Source organism: Akebia trifoliata, chromosome 2 (genome assembly GCF_017979445.1).
Source record: "Akebia trifoliata isolate Shusen 1 chromosome 2, ASM1797944v1, whole genome shotgun sequence".
Lineage (NCBI taxonomy): Eukaryota > Viridiplantae > Streptophyta > Magnoliopsida > Ranunculales > Lardizabalaceae > Akebia > Akebia trifoliata.
In genome coordinates this window covers 4,445,406-4,463,151 of record NC_141376.1, presented here as the reverse complement: position 1 = coordinate 4,463,151, position 17,746 = coordinate 4,445,406, and the positions used below count along the sequence as shown (strand labels likewise).

Sequence of the window (17,746 nt, the reverse complement as noted above, 5' to 3'; positions counted from 1 at the left end):
TCAGCTTGGGAATGCGAGAAGGCTAGGCTTGAAAGCGAAATAAGAAGCATGTACAAGAAGGTTTGAATTCAACTTCACTCTGCGAATCAATTCCACCTTCCCTGTCTTCAAGTTATACTTGAATATATTCCCTCCTATCTTATCTTTCACTGCAAACATAACCTCTTCTCCTCCTACAAATGGCAATGGTCTTGCATCAAGTCGAGACACAAGAACGTCCAACGCCCTTCTATTCCGCAGGTCCATGGAATGGATGAAAGGTGCCATGACCTTCCAATTATTGTCAAAAATTCCTTCTAATTCAACCTTGTATCTCTTCTCCCATTCAAAATCAAATTCTCCTACACTCAATGCCCATATCTCTATCTCTTTGTTTGTCATCCTATTATAAATAAGCTCACTATTACACTCCCCAATCTGCACAAATGAATCCAACTCCTTCTCAGTCGGAGATGGAACAAGACCTGCACGATCTTCCTTACAATCAAACCATACCACATCGTCAGGTACTCTCCAATAAATCTTCCCTCCCACGAAAACCGAATTCATGATCAACATTTCTCTATATTGAAAAGCTAAGGGCTTTGCCTTTGATATAGCCCATGCATTAGTCCTTGAAGAGAACACTTGAAAGCCAACTAGATTCGGTTTTTCAGCAGTCTGATATGGGCAGATTAGTTCATAATGTGAGGTACAAATTGATGGGTCAAAAGCTAACCCAATGATTTCATATTTGTTTGGGTTGTGGACATACACCCAATCTTTGGTAACAGGATTACTTACATAGAAATTCAGCCTTCTGTCCATCAAACATAAACCACAGATTAGTCCATTGGTTGAGGCCAACAACCGCTTAAAACCTGGTATATAATTTAGAGATGGATCGGGTATGCCAACAAGGTTTGGATCAGTCGGAGAGATTATAAATAGAGTATCAAGAAGATCTTGATATAGAATACAGCAAGAAGATGTCAAGGATCTCTGAGATTGGTGAATGGCGAAGATGGGATCTTTGGCAATTGAATTGCACCATTTCTTAGCTACTAATTTGAATTGGAAGATTGATTTTATGGGTAAGTTAGGAAGAATCCCATAGAGTATAATGTCTTTGGGGAGATAAGCATCTGTTTCAGTATCTTCAACGAGATCGGTTTCTGTTCTTCGCCTCTTCTTCAGTGTCTCTATCTCCATTTCTTAGCTGATGATTCTTCTTCTTTAATAATCTGTAATCAAGATGCACCTGTTAGATTTTGAAATCGAGGAAAATAAAGGTTTAAGACACATTTCTTTTTGAAAACTTCTTGTTAATTTGACTGTGATCCTTCTTTCCAAATTCAAAATTGTCACATGTTGAAATTGCAAGAAATTTACACTAAAGCTTAGTAAAATTAAGACAGGCGAAAAGTCATAATTATTTGATTTCAAGAAAATATTTGAAAAGTATCAATTAAAGATCTAAATATATTAAATATTATATATGAGTAAAAATAATAAAAAGAGTAAAAGTGACTATATCTCATAAAAATGGGTGACTTAAAAAAAATGTAAAAACTATCAATCAAAGATTGAAATTTTAATAATTAAAATTAATTTATTTAAGTAAAAATTAATGAGATTAGCAAGTCTTGAATAGATGATGGTAAAGAAGGTGGCTCTTAATGGATGGATGGTAAACATGTCATGGGTTTACATGCAACCAAATTTTTTCTCATTTTAAAATGTTTTAGAAAGGCCCGGAAAATTCTGGAGAAGTGTGGTTACTTGTGCAAAATCTAGAAAGTTCTAGTTTGTTTCATGGTTTACATAGTAAAAACTTCTAAAGTGTGTCTAAATGTTATTTACAGAGTTGTAGAACGAATCAGCGAGGCTGATTCACACACATCCCTCATGGTTTTCCCTGTTGACCATTTGATTTTAATCAATTTTCTTTGATGGACTAATGAATAGTTGGCTTAGTTTATAGAACAAATCAGCGAGGTTGTGTTTTTTATCCCAAAAATGGGTCCTCTTCAACTACTTGGGTAAAATTTTTTTACTCCCATCTTCAATCTTACAATAATATGATCTACAACCTTCAAGCCTGCGGAGCAAGATAAGATTTTTTGGAGAACTAGAAGATAGTGGAATTTTGGGTAGAAAAATGGTGGATTGGAAATAAGATTAAATAGATTAATTGTTTATTACATTAAAGGTTGAAGAGCTTGAAGATAGTTGGTTTTGAGAATAAAAATGGGGTTTTGGCAAGAGGTTGGAGATGAGGGCATTTAGGTCATTTCCATTTTACTTTATGAGAGAACAACCATGTAGAAAAGGCCAATGACTCATAAATGAAGTCTCTCGGCCAATCAATTTTATTCAAATTACCGTTCTATCATACGTGATGGATCATCCTTTAGGTTTCCTCAATGTTGATGAACGATTTCATAGATGATTGCAAGAACATGTATTCAGAATTTAGTTTATTGAAGACTCTAAACACGAGATTGAACATGAAAAACTCCAACCTCATAACTAACTCTAGAGCGAACTTCTTGATCAAAGCTTAAGGTCATGTCTCCAAATTATCTCAAGGAAAAGAAGTTTGGGATCAAGAATCCTAAAATGACAGTTTTGGGCATTCTAAGCAACTAAAGCGTTCGATAACACAAGAGGATCGTACATGTTAAATGGATCTAACATAGAAGGGAATGACCTAACAGTTACCGAAATGTGACCAAACATGTATAGAATAATAAAATCTCAAAGAAATGAAACAACTTGTGATGATCATAGAAAGAAAATTTTCTTTTGGAACTACTCACAATATAATCAGAGAGAAATAACCTTGTAAAAAAATACATAGGCAAAAGTATGTAATTTTCTATTCATGACCCGTTACTCACCAAAATGATTGCAATCATTAGAGGTAGGAATGGGTACCTAACTTTTGGTATCAGAACCTATCTCATGTCTTGGATTTGAGTTACAAAAAAGTCTATATGAGATGACTATAGGCTACGGTGAAAAATTGTGAAAAGCCCCAAGAAAATTTTTCCTAAATCCAAAACATATTCGCCTCTCATCAAAATTGGCCCATGACCACGTTTCGTGGGTAGGTGGGCTTCAAAATTGGCCCATGACCACATTAGTTGTAAGCTTTATCCCAAAGAATATTTGAGTATCTTTTTCGAGTCAGTTAATCATTATTTTTAGTTGTAAAACACTGTAACTTAACTCCCAAGTGGAGTAGGATTGAGTTTGACTAGCCTTACTATATTAGTAAGGATTTCACCCTTACTACATTAGTAACTAAGGGTCCTTGGGCTCAACTTCTGGCATCCAAAACTGTGATCCAATGCTTCAGGGTAGTAGAGGTCAAAATTCTATAAACTTATGAGAAAAAAAAAATCCAAAAAAGTTATCTTTGACCATTGAATTTTAATTTTAAATTTGGGAGTTAGGTGGAAGTTTGGTAGTCGACTATTTTCAGAACCTTGGATCAAGCCCAAAATAAAAAAATATTTGAAAAAGAAAATTTGGATTTGAGTTTTTTCCATGAAAGCTAGAGGGTTATGGTGTTGGATTGCCAATGTGGTAATCCATTTATGCAAAATAACCCTTAGTAAGGCTTAAAAGTCTTACTAAGTTAAGAAGAACAATGTTTTTAGCAGGATTCGTTGATGTTTAAGAAAAGGAATGATGTCCTGGAATTGGAGTCCAGATTAATTCATTGGTCCAGGAACCTCAAAGTTTACCAAATAGAAGAAATCCTTAGTTAAAAAAATCCATTTAATTTTTGGGGGTTTTTATATGGTTAAAAAAATTACTTTTTATAAGATTAGATCTAACACTTTGATTTGTTAGTCAAGTAAGAATAACAATAATCAAATCACAGTTCAAATTTACCTTATTCTAATCCAAATAGAAATAGTCGTCCAATTAATTAGTTAGACACATAGATAGTAAATCAAAGAAAGAGAGAGAGAGAGAATAACTTACTAATCCAATCGATTGTGAATCGACGATGTCTTGGAGGTGATGATGTTGAATGGTACTATGTGACCACTTCCTAGGATTTCTTAGGATTTAACGATTTGATCTTTTGTACCAACACTACAGTAAAAGACCTTGTCTAACTAGATCAATAATGGTTTATGATTCAAATTAACAGAAAGAAAGAACCAGCAATGGTGGGAGAGATGATTGATTGAGATAGAAGAAAATGGAAACTTTTCTTTCTTTTGACGCATATGGAAACTTTGGATTAGATTCCTTATATAGAACATATGAGATTAAATAAATTTTAGAGTCGTGCTGGAGTGACCTCAGTAGGGGACACATAGGGGATATCTTGATGTGGTGGCATGCGCATGCCCGTAGATGCGTTATACTCGTATCTTGGAGAAAACACATCTATGAGCATGCGCGCGCCACACGTCAAGATGTCCCGTGTGTGTCCCCCACTTAAGGTCACTCTAGCATTAATCATATAATTTGAAACGCATGGGACATGCGTCCACAGATGATTCTATTATAAAGAAACGCCTCAACAATCAACAGAAGGGCTTTTTGGTAAAAAGTTAAAAATCACGTACGGAATTTCAAGAGTTAGACATGATGAGAATTTTTCTAAATTTTTTTATTAGACATTAAAGCATCTTGTAACCAAAACCGAAACTCTAACTTGATCTGGCATGGCTTAATTCAGATACATGGTTTCCATTAGGGTGGAACTTGGTTCAGTTTGGGGACAAATCGGAACCAAAACGACAGATGTTGGATCCACTAAATAAGAACTAGAACCAAACTGAATTGCCCATAAAATCGAACCAAACTAATGTCTGATTCTTGATTAATGTCTTGAGTCTATTGTGCACAATAATGGAGAAAGTGGAGAATATGTTACTAAAAAAATCTAAGTTGAATATTTAAAATGAAGTTAAGCTTTTGTATTATTATGTGACCAACACATATCAATCAAACTAATAATAAGATCGAGGATTGTATGATGTTGCAAAGAGAAGTGAGGAAAAGATAAAATGTAAACCACAAAAGGTATTTTGTTTATTGTATTTGTTTTATAAATTATGTATATTTGGGGATTAGCTGTTTGCCCTATTTTTTTTTAAAGCTCAATTACCATAATCTAAGACAAAAATCAATCTCCTTTGACATTTTTCAATGTTGTATTCAAACAAGAACATACATTCTTTTTTAGCTACATTCAAACTAGAACATTCATTCTTTTTCTTGTGAATCATTCTATTCTTGAGATTTATTTTTCGAAGAAATTATTTTCTTAAATATCATACATACTAGGATGGTCTCATTGCTTTGAATTAACGAAGATTGAAATTGAATTTATTTCTCTTAATTGTGATTATATTAACCTTTATATATAAATAGAGAATAATACTAATCTAATCAAATCTATCACTACAACATTATTGGGCTATTGTGACTAAAAGTAGCGACGGAATATTATTTTCGAAGCTATTTGAACTTCTCCCAATGTTTAGCTAGCGAAACATATTACTTTGCCAATAACTTTTCCCTCCTCCCTCTCATTTCTCTCTCTCTCTCTCTTTTGTAATATGTTGCTTCAGAGTTCAGATCACCTTTCTTCAATCAATCTAATAAATTAGGGTTTAATTTCTCACCACAGGTTTGTCTCTCTTCCAAAAATCAAATTGAAAAGATACAGAGGACACCTTGAAAGGTAACTTCTCTTTGTTTCTCTTTCGATCTCTTGATCTATATTCTTTAATTTGTTCCATTTTTCTACAATGGCTATGATTTGATTTTTTTTTTGAATCGATTTCCAGAGAAAATGTTGGTTTCTAGCCCTATACTTAGGCATGTTCCAAGGTCTCTCAATTGGACTAGAGACTTAGGATTTGCAGTCCAAAGGTTCGATCACTCCTTTAGGAGTTGCAGTTAATCTCTAATGGAGACAACCCTGTGTTTGAACATGTTCACTTCTCTAGGTCTTTTTCTTTCTTTCTGTGTGTGTAAGTAATTAATGGCGGTCGAGTAAGTGTTTCTTTTTTGAGTGGAGTTAGGGTTTTTTTGATCTGGCAGGAAGTTTCGTTGATTCATAGCATGGAGAAGCGAAGTTTTTGGAGATAAGTACTACCACCTTGGAGCAAATCGTCGACTATATCAATTGGTCTTTGCAATTCTCTTGGTTCTTTTCCTTCTTTCTCTCTCTTTCTTATTATGATTTATAAATGTGTGTCAATTTCTATGGTTTTTGAATTTGGAGATTAGCATTGCTTTTTATTGTTCTTTAAAATAAAATTTTACCGGATGAAACTTGGCATCAAAAAATTCCTAACATAGCTATTAGAGAAGCCCTTGATTAGGGAGTTTTAGATCAGACAACTTGATAAGGAGAGAGGAACAAAAGAACTTTATTTCAATCCAGAAAAATAGGACTTCATAGAGAAATTTGTGAAATAGTGTGAATTTATAGCATGTCCAGGACTTCTATTGTTAGTTTTGTAGGGATTCTCCTTAACTGTGCCTTCTCTCTCTTTCTTTTATCTTTAATACAAGGACAGGTCGAAATGGCCATTTAAAGATACAAGGGAGCTTGAGATCAAAGGGAGGGGGCCTTTAAGAGTCAGAGTCTTAAGGAAATTTTACAAACCCAATCCCATCTCCCCAACAGGTTTTCAAAAAAATAAAACCTTGAATTCCTTATAGATTTTACACAAAAAGAACATAAACTCCGATATGGAGATGATCATCAGGGATGGATTACCCCTTGTTTACGAAAGCACAAGAGTATTTTTCTATTGAAATACGCCAATAGCTGGAAAATTGAGCAATGCTCCACATAACTCTGTTGACCACTCCAAATCTTGTTCCAAGATTCAACCAATTCTTGAAGTGAGATACCATGTCCCATGGTATACAATCCACCGAACTATCTTTTATGGACATTTATCTTGGTGTTAGAGAAGAGGTTTTGCCAACCATAGTTTGCTCTAATTTCGAGTTAAACACACCACCTTAACTATAGCTTCTATTGCTGTACAAAACCATTAATAGTATGATATAGAAACTTGTAATTTAAGTAGGATGTAAAATACATGTCATTCTAATTTTTAAGATTGTCCATTTTGTGTTTTTAAGTTGATGAATCACTGGAGCAACTTCTTTTCATTCTTTACTTCATAGCTGGTTGAGTACGGTATAGGCTATTTATATGTTTCGGGTGGAGTGAATTTATGTCGTTCTAATTTTCTAGAGTGTTTCTCGGTCTCATTACTTCTTTATTATTTGTGGCTACAAAAAGATTCATAATTATTTCTAAAGAATCATTAAAAATTGCAGTGCAGCTATATAGGTTATTTTTGTTTTCTTTCACTGCAAAGTTCTTACGTTAGCTCCCTCTTTTTTTTCAGTATGATGATGACAATCCCATCCCACAACGAGAGAAATAATCGCAAAGCTCTTTGGTGGAGGTAAAACAACCCATTTTCGAAATGCCTATAGAATCCCAACCTAAAATGTTGTCATCTTTCTCCCATATATTTTTCATTTAATGTGTAGAATAGGCAAGGGAACAACTCTGTTATATTGTCGAAACTATGTGAAATACTCCATGTGGATTTGTGTAGTTCCTAAGATCTTTACCTTGATATTTAAGAGTGCAAGGAATAGAAAGAAAAAAAAAAAAACAATTATTGCTAGTTTGGTGTTTATGTTAATCTCATCTCCTTTACCAAATAAGTTTGTATTTGAATTTAGGATCCTAGAATGCAGAGAATTAAGTGTATAGTTATTGTCACTCCTTTGATATGTTGTGGGATTCTTTTTAAATTTTTTGGTTCACAACATTAACATGCCTTATGATTTGTCTTATTTGTGGGTAGACATTGAGAAGGGTCGATCAGACTAGAGAAGCAGCGAAAAAGCAGAATACATGTATTAATTATATGTATGTAGTCCTTATAAAGTATCTAAAAACCATTCATTGATTAATCAACATGAGCATTTCTTAAAGAAGGATTCCTTCCAGTTCCAATTGTCAAAATAAATTTTTTGACAGAAGTTTCATGAATTCAATTACCACAGCCTGAATACGCTCAATATGACTCAACTCAGATGTATGGTGCTCACCACCATGGGATTTGATGATGGTTAGTTCATATCAAGCTTAGGTATTTTGCTAACCTTTATAATATAATCTAGTGGTATACTATTCAATGAGGTTTCATATTTTTCCCTTAAAATCTAGAGATACTTTTTTTCTTTTAGAGTTGGTGAATATGCTCCATGGTGTTAACATTATTAGTTATTCTGGGGTGAATCTTTTCTAGCACTGGTTTTCTTTGGTGCACATTTGCTTGCAATGCATATCTAGATCAACCTGATGATGCTCACATACTTGAATTTGCATAACTCGTTGGTATGATTTGAATTGATTATGTTTGGTAGATTCAAGTGTTTATTTATTGGTGGCGTATTATCACTTGCTGCACATATTGTTATTTTGGAAACTTTGTTGCTTGAGAAACTTGTTGGCTCACATGTTCAGATATGCATTGATAGTGCTCCAAATGGAGCATAAAAGGTCGGCCAAACAGATTTATGTATTATCACACACATGGGCACTGCCTACCACAGTTGGACATACCATTATAATCCTTCTATGTATGGCAAAATACTGACCAACCAAACTTGTTTATTGCATTAGATGGTATCTGCCTTTCTTGTTATTCAATTTCAAGTGCCAGGGACCTAATGATTACGAATCCTAAACTAATTAACATGGTGCACCAATCCTGAACTTTCAGTTGATGGAAAATGTCGGGGATTGGGTTCAGGACACAAAAGTTTCATTTATTTTATGCCATACTACACTCATCTTTCGGTAAAAATTCAATGCAAGTGATCTAACTATAAGCATTTAGTGAAGGGTTAGGCTTTCTTAATTTCCATTATGTATTTGAGCTCTGTGTCTTGTATTGTATATATGGCTTTTGAACACATCTATTCTTATCAATGTATTGGCCATGTGTCTGATGTGGGATGCAAGACACATGCTCTGAGGCTTTAGTGGACTCCATCTTATTTCCCTTCAGTATCTTTTGTTTTGTTTTTTTTAAATTTGTTTCTATTACAACTATTGTTTCATATGATAGAAACAACATGCTATCCATGGATGATGATGCATATCATGTAGTTGAGTTATAGAGTTTAGGAAGTATATTTTTTCAAAATTTTAATTTTTTTTATTATATTACTATTTATTCTCTCTTGTTTCCAATTCACTACCCTACTACATTTCTCATACTTTCTTGTGACATCTAAAGATGATTGGCCATCTGTTAAAAACAATTTAGAAGTAGAAAACTCCACCACTTGTAGTTTGGCTAGTCATTAATATATGATTGAATTTGATTGTTTTCTGAAGATTGTATAAACTTCCTTTTATTCCATGGTGAAGAGAGTTTTCTAGTTCAAGTTGATTCCCGCCCCTGCCCCAACACTTTTTTATTAATTACTACCAATTTACAAGAAGAGGAGCTCAAGTTGTAGATGTTTGGTTGATGCTTGATTGCTTTGTTGGACAATAAATATCTAAGGTTAGTCTCCAGTTGTGTCCCTTGCTGCAGATGTCATTATGATCATTTCCATGTACACATTTCCATTCTCTGACACTAATTTTATGAATTCTTTGAAGGACAAAAGTTGCAGTTTGTGCAAAGCACTTTGTTAGTGATGGTGGCACAACCAAGGGCATTGACGAGAACAACACAGTGATTGACATGCATGGTTTGCTAAGCATCCATATGCCCGCCTGTCGCAATTCTATCATCAAGGGGGGTCTAAATTATAATGGTCTTCTACTCAAGTTGGAATGGGGAGAAAATGCATGTCAACCGTGATCTTGTCACCGGTTACCTCAAGGGTACTCTTCGGTTCTGTGTAACAGGAGTGAATGTAGTTGTTACATTAGTATTAGTGAAGGTGCAAAGTGCATTGTAAATGGGTAGAAAAAATTAGGGTTTTATGTAAAAAGGCCAGTTTTATGTTGAAAACAACATATTCAAGGTAGGGGCATTTGGGTCTTTTCATATTGATGGCTAGGTCAAGGGGGCATGTCATCAATTTAAAAACAAGGGTATCTCCATTATTCAGCAAGATGTGAGGGAGCATGTCATTAATTTAAAAATACAGGGGTAAAATCACAAATTTTTTTTTTTAAAGCTTTATTTATAGCGACCATGACCGAAGTTACAAATCTCTAAAAAAAAAATGAGATCTGTTATTTTTACACCAACTTTTACTATTGCCACATCAATTCTTTTATTAATTACCAACGACTTGCATAGAGTTGGTGTGGTATTAGCAGAAGTTTGTGTGGAAATAACAATTATTTTTAAAATAAACTTACCCCACAACGACGGTCAGTGGCCCTAGTTGAAGTCTAAATTCGTACCATTGTTATAATGATAGTATTTTTATATGTGGCTGTCGATAATACATTTTGCTACAAGGGATCTTGCAACAATAACCTACAACTAGGTTAGTTGTCGCGCTGTAGGCTTAAACGACGTTTGTTATAGGTTATACCAACAATTTTGGCCGTTGCTATAATCAAAATTTACTATACAAACTTTAATCTAATCAAAGCTATCCTAATATACTCAACCCTATCAAAACAATCTAATCTAATTAAATCGCTTGAAACATACTCTAATCTAGTCAAACCAAATCCTAACATAATAATGCTCCAATCTAGGTATCTTATTATATCTTAATATTCTAAGATTAGTACTTTTATGTTAGAAGCATATGGAAAATCCCCATAAAGTGCTCATGGAGGCAAAGGGATAATCTCATAGAGAGAGGCAACGGGGTCAGATGATCCATCCATGTTATGAAACCTGACCAAACTAGATAAATACTATCGAATCAATCACAAGTTTTCAAGAATTCCATCTCTACTCGTAAAACAATTCTCCCATGAAAAAAAAAATGTTAGAGAGAAAAAAAAAATCTAGGAAGATCACATAAAAGCACAAAAATAAAATAAAATAATAACAACATAAATTCCATTATGATAATGATAGCTAAAGTGAATTCTTTTAACATATAGAACACATCATAACAAGTCTAGAAAAAAAACACACAAAAAGGAAACATAGAACACATCCTAACATTATCAACTATCATAAATAAGAACGCATCACGGCATTCAAAAATCACTAGCTTGATATTATAATCAACGATCGAAGGGTCCAGTTGGGTCGAGCTGTTTGCAGAGACCAAGATATGTAAGATAAAGCACTCGATCTTTTGCACCTGTACGATGATTGTCGGTATGTTTACAGAAATATTTCAACTGTTCAAGAGTACATAGACCAAGCATTTTTCCCAAGAGTAGAAAAAGCCAATTGATTTGTCTTTTCTTTGGAGCCATAACAGGCTTCAAAGAATTGGAATGTCCACACTTTCCACAGTTAGGAAGATTTGGACCCAACCAACACTTTGGTGCTCGTTCATGCATTGTGCTCTTATTAAGAATGATGTACGAAACAATTTCGTGAAAAAGTTTCAAATCAAACTCAATTGTAAATTTGGTCTCGCACTTCTTGCATTGGACTTCACCCTTGATGATTTCGATATTTTTCGATAATAAGTAATTGAGAGGATGCACTTGTGCCCGTCGATCAGTAGCCCATGGATACGGTGGAGGGATAATAGCATTCTTTCCTTCCTGAGGGGATTGTCTCGGATTACGACGATTGGGTATGATTCGTAGTGATGGCACCAGTCGTGGTGGTGATGGTGACGATGATGATGATGACGGTGACGATACCCATTGTTGTGGTTGAAACAATACTGGCATCTGTCGTGGTTGAAAGAGTGGCATCTGTCGTGGTTGAAAGAGTAACTGTTGTTGTTGAGATGATGGAAGTGGAAGATTAGGAGGAGGAGGAGGAGTTGGGAGAGCAAGTGAAAGAGAAAGACAAATATCTTGTTGTTCCTCCATTAGGGATTGAATGAATTGATTTCAAAAAGAGAGACAGTTAAGAAGATCGTGGGAGATGCATAACTAAAGACGTGGAAAATCATTGGAGAGAATGATAGATATTTAAGAGTGATTTTTTTATCACAGTCCAATAGGCGTTTGACATGTGGCGTCAATGACATGAGTAATTTTTAATAAGATTTAAAATCTTAAAAACAGTCGTTGACAGCCCAACAACAAACCCTTTTAGATTTTATGAAAATATTCATATTTAAATAATTTAAAAAATTATTTTTGACGCTAGATCCAAGCTGTTGAAAATGGACGGCTACCGATTTACAATAATTTTAAATATTCTACTCTAATAATTAAATTTACAACACTTTGCTACAGAGAAAATTGTAATTAATACATGTTCTTTGATATTGGATGTCCCTAATGCGACCATAGCTAACACATAAGATGAAGACAGATGAGAATTATGTTTCCTGATACAGAGGAACTCTTTTAGTCTTTCAAAACTATTCAAATGTTTTCTTTACAATATTTAATATTTAAAACTGTTTTAATAAGTTGTTATTATAATCCGTTAAAAGTTGTTTTAATAAATGGTTATATTTTCCGCTTCTTGTTTTCGAATCACAAATTTATTTCCTTGAGATACGTGTAAAAACCGTCCACCTTAAATTTTGAAAAATTAAAAAACCACAAGTACGCACTTCTAACGGTTTTACTTAGAATCCGCGCATATCTTCCCCAAATCTGCCTAACAACCACGAAATGGCTCCAACAATTTTAATCAGACCAAATATAAAAAATAATTTAATAAAAACCCTTGATCCTTTACCCAATTGCAGTTGAGCCCCCAAATCCTAATCCTCTATCCTCTACCTCCTTGAAAATAGAGATTAATTTTCTTACGTTTTACGTAATAAATATAATTTATAAAATATTAAATATTAATATCTAACAATTAACACTATCCCAAATAAGATTCTATATCACGTATTTAAAAAAAAAAAAATTAATTCTAGGTAGGATTCTATTCCACGTTATTTTTTTCAATTTACAAAATAAATAGAAGTTAATGGCCACTAGGATTATATTCCACAATTTTTTTTTTTGTTTAATTTAAAAAATAAATTGAAATTAACGCCACATAAGAAATTATCCCTCGTTTTTCTTGTATTTCTCCAAATATTAATTTTTTTTTTAATATTAGCCTCTACTTCAATATTTATAAATTAATATTTAAAAATTTTAATTTTTTTATTTTAAAAAATTCAAAATTTTTTTTTTATTTTAGAAATTTACTGCACGCATTTTTTTTTAATTTGATAAATAAATAGAAATTGAGACCAAGTAGGATTCTATCCCACAATTTTTATTTTTTTTTAATTTAAAAATAAATTAAAATTAAAGTGACTTAGGATTCCATTCCACGTTAATGACAACTAGGGGTGTCAATGCTACCCATTTTACCGAGAAACGGAAGCGAAAATCATGGTTTTGGTTCTTTTTTATTACAACTGATTAGATCCAGGTCTAAAATGGAATCAAACCAATAGTATCAAAACCATTAGGTTCTATCCAATGGGTATCCGAAATTGATTTATTTCATTATTTCTTTTCATACTACAGATAATTTAGGTATTCTCTTATATCAAAATTAATGCTTGTTATGTAAAGGTTTTCAATTTTTCATATAAATTATCGAATGAAGCTTAAAATGAACTATATCTTCTAAAAATTTATTACTTTTAACTATGATAAATTTTTATTTTTGAAAAAAATCATTAATTTGTATATTTAATATAATAATTTATAACTAAGTTAGTAATTTTGTAGTTAATATGTTAATTTTTAAAGGAATTTTTTTTTTTATAGTGATTTAAAATATTTTTTTCCTCATTTGATTCTTGAGAGTTGAAACCCATGGGTACCCATGTTTTTTTGGCAGATTTGGCCAAAATAAATATAGGGGTTATGATTCTAAGTTCCTTAGAAACCGACCCATTGACACCCCTAATGACAATAACAAAGCCCTTGCCATTGGTGATCTTATTCATTCGTGTTCTTTCACCCGTATATGTATTATAAATCCTTCAGCAATGTTTTTTTCTCCCTCTTTTCACCCATAATTTTTTTTTAGGTTGAATTTATAATTTTTTATAAATTCATATTTAGGAGATAATCATATATCTTTCTTGTGGAAGAAATTATATGTAATGCAATTATATTGGTAATGTTTTTATGATTTATGTATTTCACTAACATAATTTTTTTTAATATATTATAATTTAAGAGCGAATTATTTTTTAAATATTTTAATAAGATACCAAAATTATTAATAGAACTATTTTTTTTAAATATCTTCCAAAATATGATCTTATATTATTTCACATGCATTCTACCGGTTCTTTCAAAAAGATCATTATATCTTCAAGTTAAGGCATAAAATGGTTTGGTTCCTTAGCTTATATCTTAACACGAAAATGGGTCGGACATGAGTTGAGGTCCTTTGACCCCAGACAGATTTAGATCCATCCCTATATCCCCTTAGATGTGAATGGTATATTACTTTAAAAGTTATATTTTTATGTTTTTCAAGATTTTTTTCTTCTACTACTTCAATACAATAGAGATTCTTATCAAATAAAATAACCATGATGGTAAAGTAGAATACTATAGCAATTAATGTTGAATGTCCAAAAGCATCCGATTGACCAACCCGAATCAAGTAATCTCGTTGGGTTGGATCCAATATACGATTTTGGTGAAAGTAAAATTATTCGGATATGGCTTTAGTAATAATAGGACCTGACTCGGATTCAGATTCATATCCAAATTCGAATAAAAAATTTAGATATGAATATACTCATATCTGACCCAAACACGACCCATCTTAAATCCTACTCTGAGTAATGACTTATGAAAAAAATACATGATCCAACCGTTTAAATACAAAATTCAACGGTTGAAATTTATCCTCAAAATAAGTATTTTTAAATGCATGTTATGGAGATACGTATAAATCTTGGATGTTAGATTTTGTAATAACACGGTTGGAATCATGTGTTTTCTTATTAGTCAACGGATCCCGACCCAAAGCAAATACACATACTTTCATTCACACCTCAAAATACTCAATACTCAAAAAACGCATTAGGGTAAAATTGTTCAAAAAAATATTTCTCTTAAAATTTTTAAAAATGTAATATGTTGTGTGAAATTCCATTCTGAACAGCTTTGTGTTTGAGGGTCGGAAATTGCAAATTATCCACACACGAAAAATGACGGTTACATCCATATTTGACATAAAATTCCTATCTTTCAAAAAAATGCCAACATTTTAGATGTGTGAGTCCATCCAAATCACACTTGGAAAAATTATTTTTTACTTCTGTCATTTTCAAAATGACCAAATTGTCCCTTAGATGAAATTATCATTTTACAACTCTAGACAAAAAAACAAAAAACGAGAGTAAAAAGCATCTATGATTATGTGAGCACCTCCACGTCAGAAATGTGAGAATCACAGTAAATCCCAATGTCACCCCAGCACCACTCTTTTACGAATGCATAACATGCACGTACAAGTCCTCGATTCTGCAGACTCTTTGATACTCTGGACCAAGTCTCGAGGATTAAGAATTAAGATAAAATACTTGGTATTACCTGGAATACTTCAAATATGATTTGACACAAATCTCAAGGTGATGTATGTTGATCGATAATGTATCAAAAAAACAAAAACCTCCAGTAACTAATGTAGGTTTTGATAAACAATGCCACTCTTTTCTCTACTCTAATTTACCTAAACTTAATCGTAGACATGCTTATCGACCAGAAGATGTGCGACTATTTTGTTCCTTATAAATGATCCAACTAATAGCAAAATACCTCTCAACCACCAATAATAATTTTGCCATGACCAGATACATAAACCTGTCCCACTACAACCATTTCAGTCAATTTAAATTAGTACATTTGTTTGCTAAGCATTTGAGTTCCCAAAAGCCTATGAAATTGAGTGGATCATCATTGGAATTTTGTTCATCATTTTACATTAGTTAAAATTATTAAAATTAATAGGTGGCATGTGCAAACGTAGACGTTTGAAATTTTTTTAGGATTTACATGAGTAAAATTTTGATCTTCTAAAATTTTAAAGATCCTTAAACTATGATTATCAAAGGGTAAAACTAGGACTGCAACTTGGGTGGGCCAAATGCGAATCTAATGGGTTCAACCCGAATTTTGCTTGATTGGCCCAAACCCAAACTTAATACGGTAATAATATAAAAATATTTTTAAATATCTTTATTTCTTTCTTATTTATAATTCACATTTCAAATTTTAGTAAATCATTATCATCCTCTTTTTTAGGACAAATAATTGTAAATTTTATATGTTTTCACATACCACACTTAATTTAATATAAGCCATTATTGTTATTAATTTATCTACTATTAATGAGAAATGAGCCAACCGGACTTGGATTAGACATTTTATGTTTGAGGTTGGGTTGGACCATGGTTTTAAAATCTCATCCGAGATCGAGATGACTCGTCTAATATATCTCAATATCATCTACCTACGAGACAGATAGACAAATTAAATGTATCAAACAAGATTTAAAACCATAGTTCATTTGTCTCATTGTTGAACGAGACAACTCAAGCATATCAGAAAACTCGCCCAAGATGACTCTATCTTGTTCATGAACAAAATGAGATGTCAAAACAAGTTTTAATACCATGGGTTGGATACTGGCACGGGATGGTGTTTGTCAAGTGTGGTCCACCATCTTAACCTACAAATATGGTATTTGTATTGAGGTAGTTCTGGATCCTTAGTGTATTCTTTATTTGTCTTGTGCTTTAAACGTTCCCATCATTCAAAGCTTTTACTGTCATCATTCCACTTTGACCCGTCCTGTTTCCACTAAAATACGTATTATAAGGAAACACTCGTAAAAAGAAAACATTAAAAGATGATCTTCATTTAATCCAAAACAGCGCACCACTAATCAATTACAATGGGAATCTCAAAGAACATCTTTCATCTCAGTCGTGCGTCTGTGCGGCAAACGTGATTTGAGAGTTGAGACTAACTTTCCATTAACAACCAACAAAAAAAGTTTTTTAAAAAAATAAATCTTTTAGGCTTAAAAGGTCAACGCGCATGACGGGGTAATTTTAAATACGAAGCACGATTTTGTGAGCTCGCGACTTATTAAATCAGAGGTGTTGTGGGTCCCACAAGTTTTGGTGATGATTATTAAATCAAGTCCAGCCACAAACTTTAAAATTTGTATCCCAAGGTTTGATTAGGTCTTACAAAGTTGAAAAACTCAATTATTATAGGTAAAAACGGAATTGAGTCCCTAAAGGAGAAATTATACAACAAAGGAGGACTTGTAAGGTTTTCCCATTGAAGTGGGGAATTCAGGTTGAAACTCATTAACCATTTGCGAGCACTTTAAGTCAATACAAATATGATTACTTACACTAAGGTTTATTATTTATAGAATAATGATAATGATTTTTTAACGCCCCCTCTGACCTATGCTCCATGATGTGACATGTGTTATGAATAGTTGTGTATCCCGAAAAAAAAATTCATGTCTCTAGCCCATGTCGCGTCAAGGAGTGTATGTTAGAGGGGGTGTAAGAAAATCAAGACTCTTATTTATAACAATAATTCTCCAATAATCAAAGTTTAAGTTGATTTTGCATTCAACCACAATCAAGAACTTACAGTTTATAGTGA

The 17,746-nt window shown here is 32.8% G+C and overlaps 2 protein-coding genes and 1 long non-coding RNA gene across 12 annotated transcripts; 1 reads left to right on the top strand and 2 right to left on the bottom strand.

Annotated features, from left to right (window-relative positions):
• On the bottom strand, positions 1 to 1,191 carry LOC147408949 (F-box protein At5g07610-like). Its single transcript, XM_086417249.1, has one exon. The coding sequence runs from the start codon at positions 1,189 to 1,191 to the stop codon at positions 1 to 3; it is 1,191 nt and encodes a 396-aa protein (XP_086273375.1).
• Positions 1,192 to 5,254: 4,063 nt separating this feature from the next.
• Positions 5,255 to 10,168, top strand: LOC147408948 (uncharacterized). 10 transcript variants are annotated; one of them, XR_015172200.1, is made up of 8 exons: positions 5,255 to 5,698; positions 5,805 to 5,966; positions 6,061 to 6,148; positions 7,392 to 7,451; positions 7,863 to 7,927; positions 8,065 to 8,150; positions 9,407 to 9,578; positions 9,677 to 10,168. It is a non-coding gene; the product is annotated as an uncharacterized LOC147408948 (long non-coding RNA). The 10 variants fall into 10 exon arrangements; XR_015172191.1 differs by having other exon boundaries at positions 6,061 to 6,166; XR_015172192.1 differs by having other exon boundaries at positions 5,256 to 5,698; positions 6,061 to 6,166; positions 9,440 to 9,578.
• Positions 10,169 to 11,116: 948 nt separating this feature from the next.
• LOC147408947 (uncharacterized) lies at positions 11,117 to 12,045 on the bottom strand. The gene has a single exon (XM_086423939.1). The coding sequence runs from the start codon at positions 11,990 to 11,992 to the stop codon at positions 11,222 to 11,224; it is 771 nt and encodes a 256-aa protein (XP_086280065.1). The 5' UTR covers positions 11,993 to 12,045; the 3' UTR covers positions 11,117 to 11,221.
• Between the last annotated feature and the right edge of the window lie 5,701 nt (positions 12,046 to 17,746).

Bases quoted from the DNA above. Each gene is read 5' to 3' on its own strand.
- LOC147408949 (XM_086417249.1), bottom strand. From the start codon at position 1,191: ATGGAGATAGAGACACTGAAGAAGAGGCGAAGAACAGAAACCGATCTC.
- LOC147408947 (XM_086423939.1), bottom strand. From the start codon at position 11,992: ATGGAGGAACAACAAGATATTTGTCTTTCTCTTTCACTTGCTCTCCCA.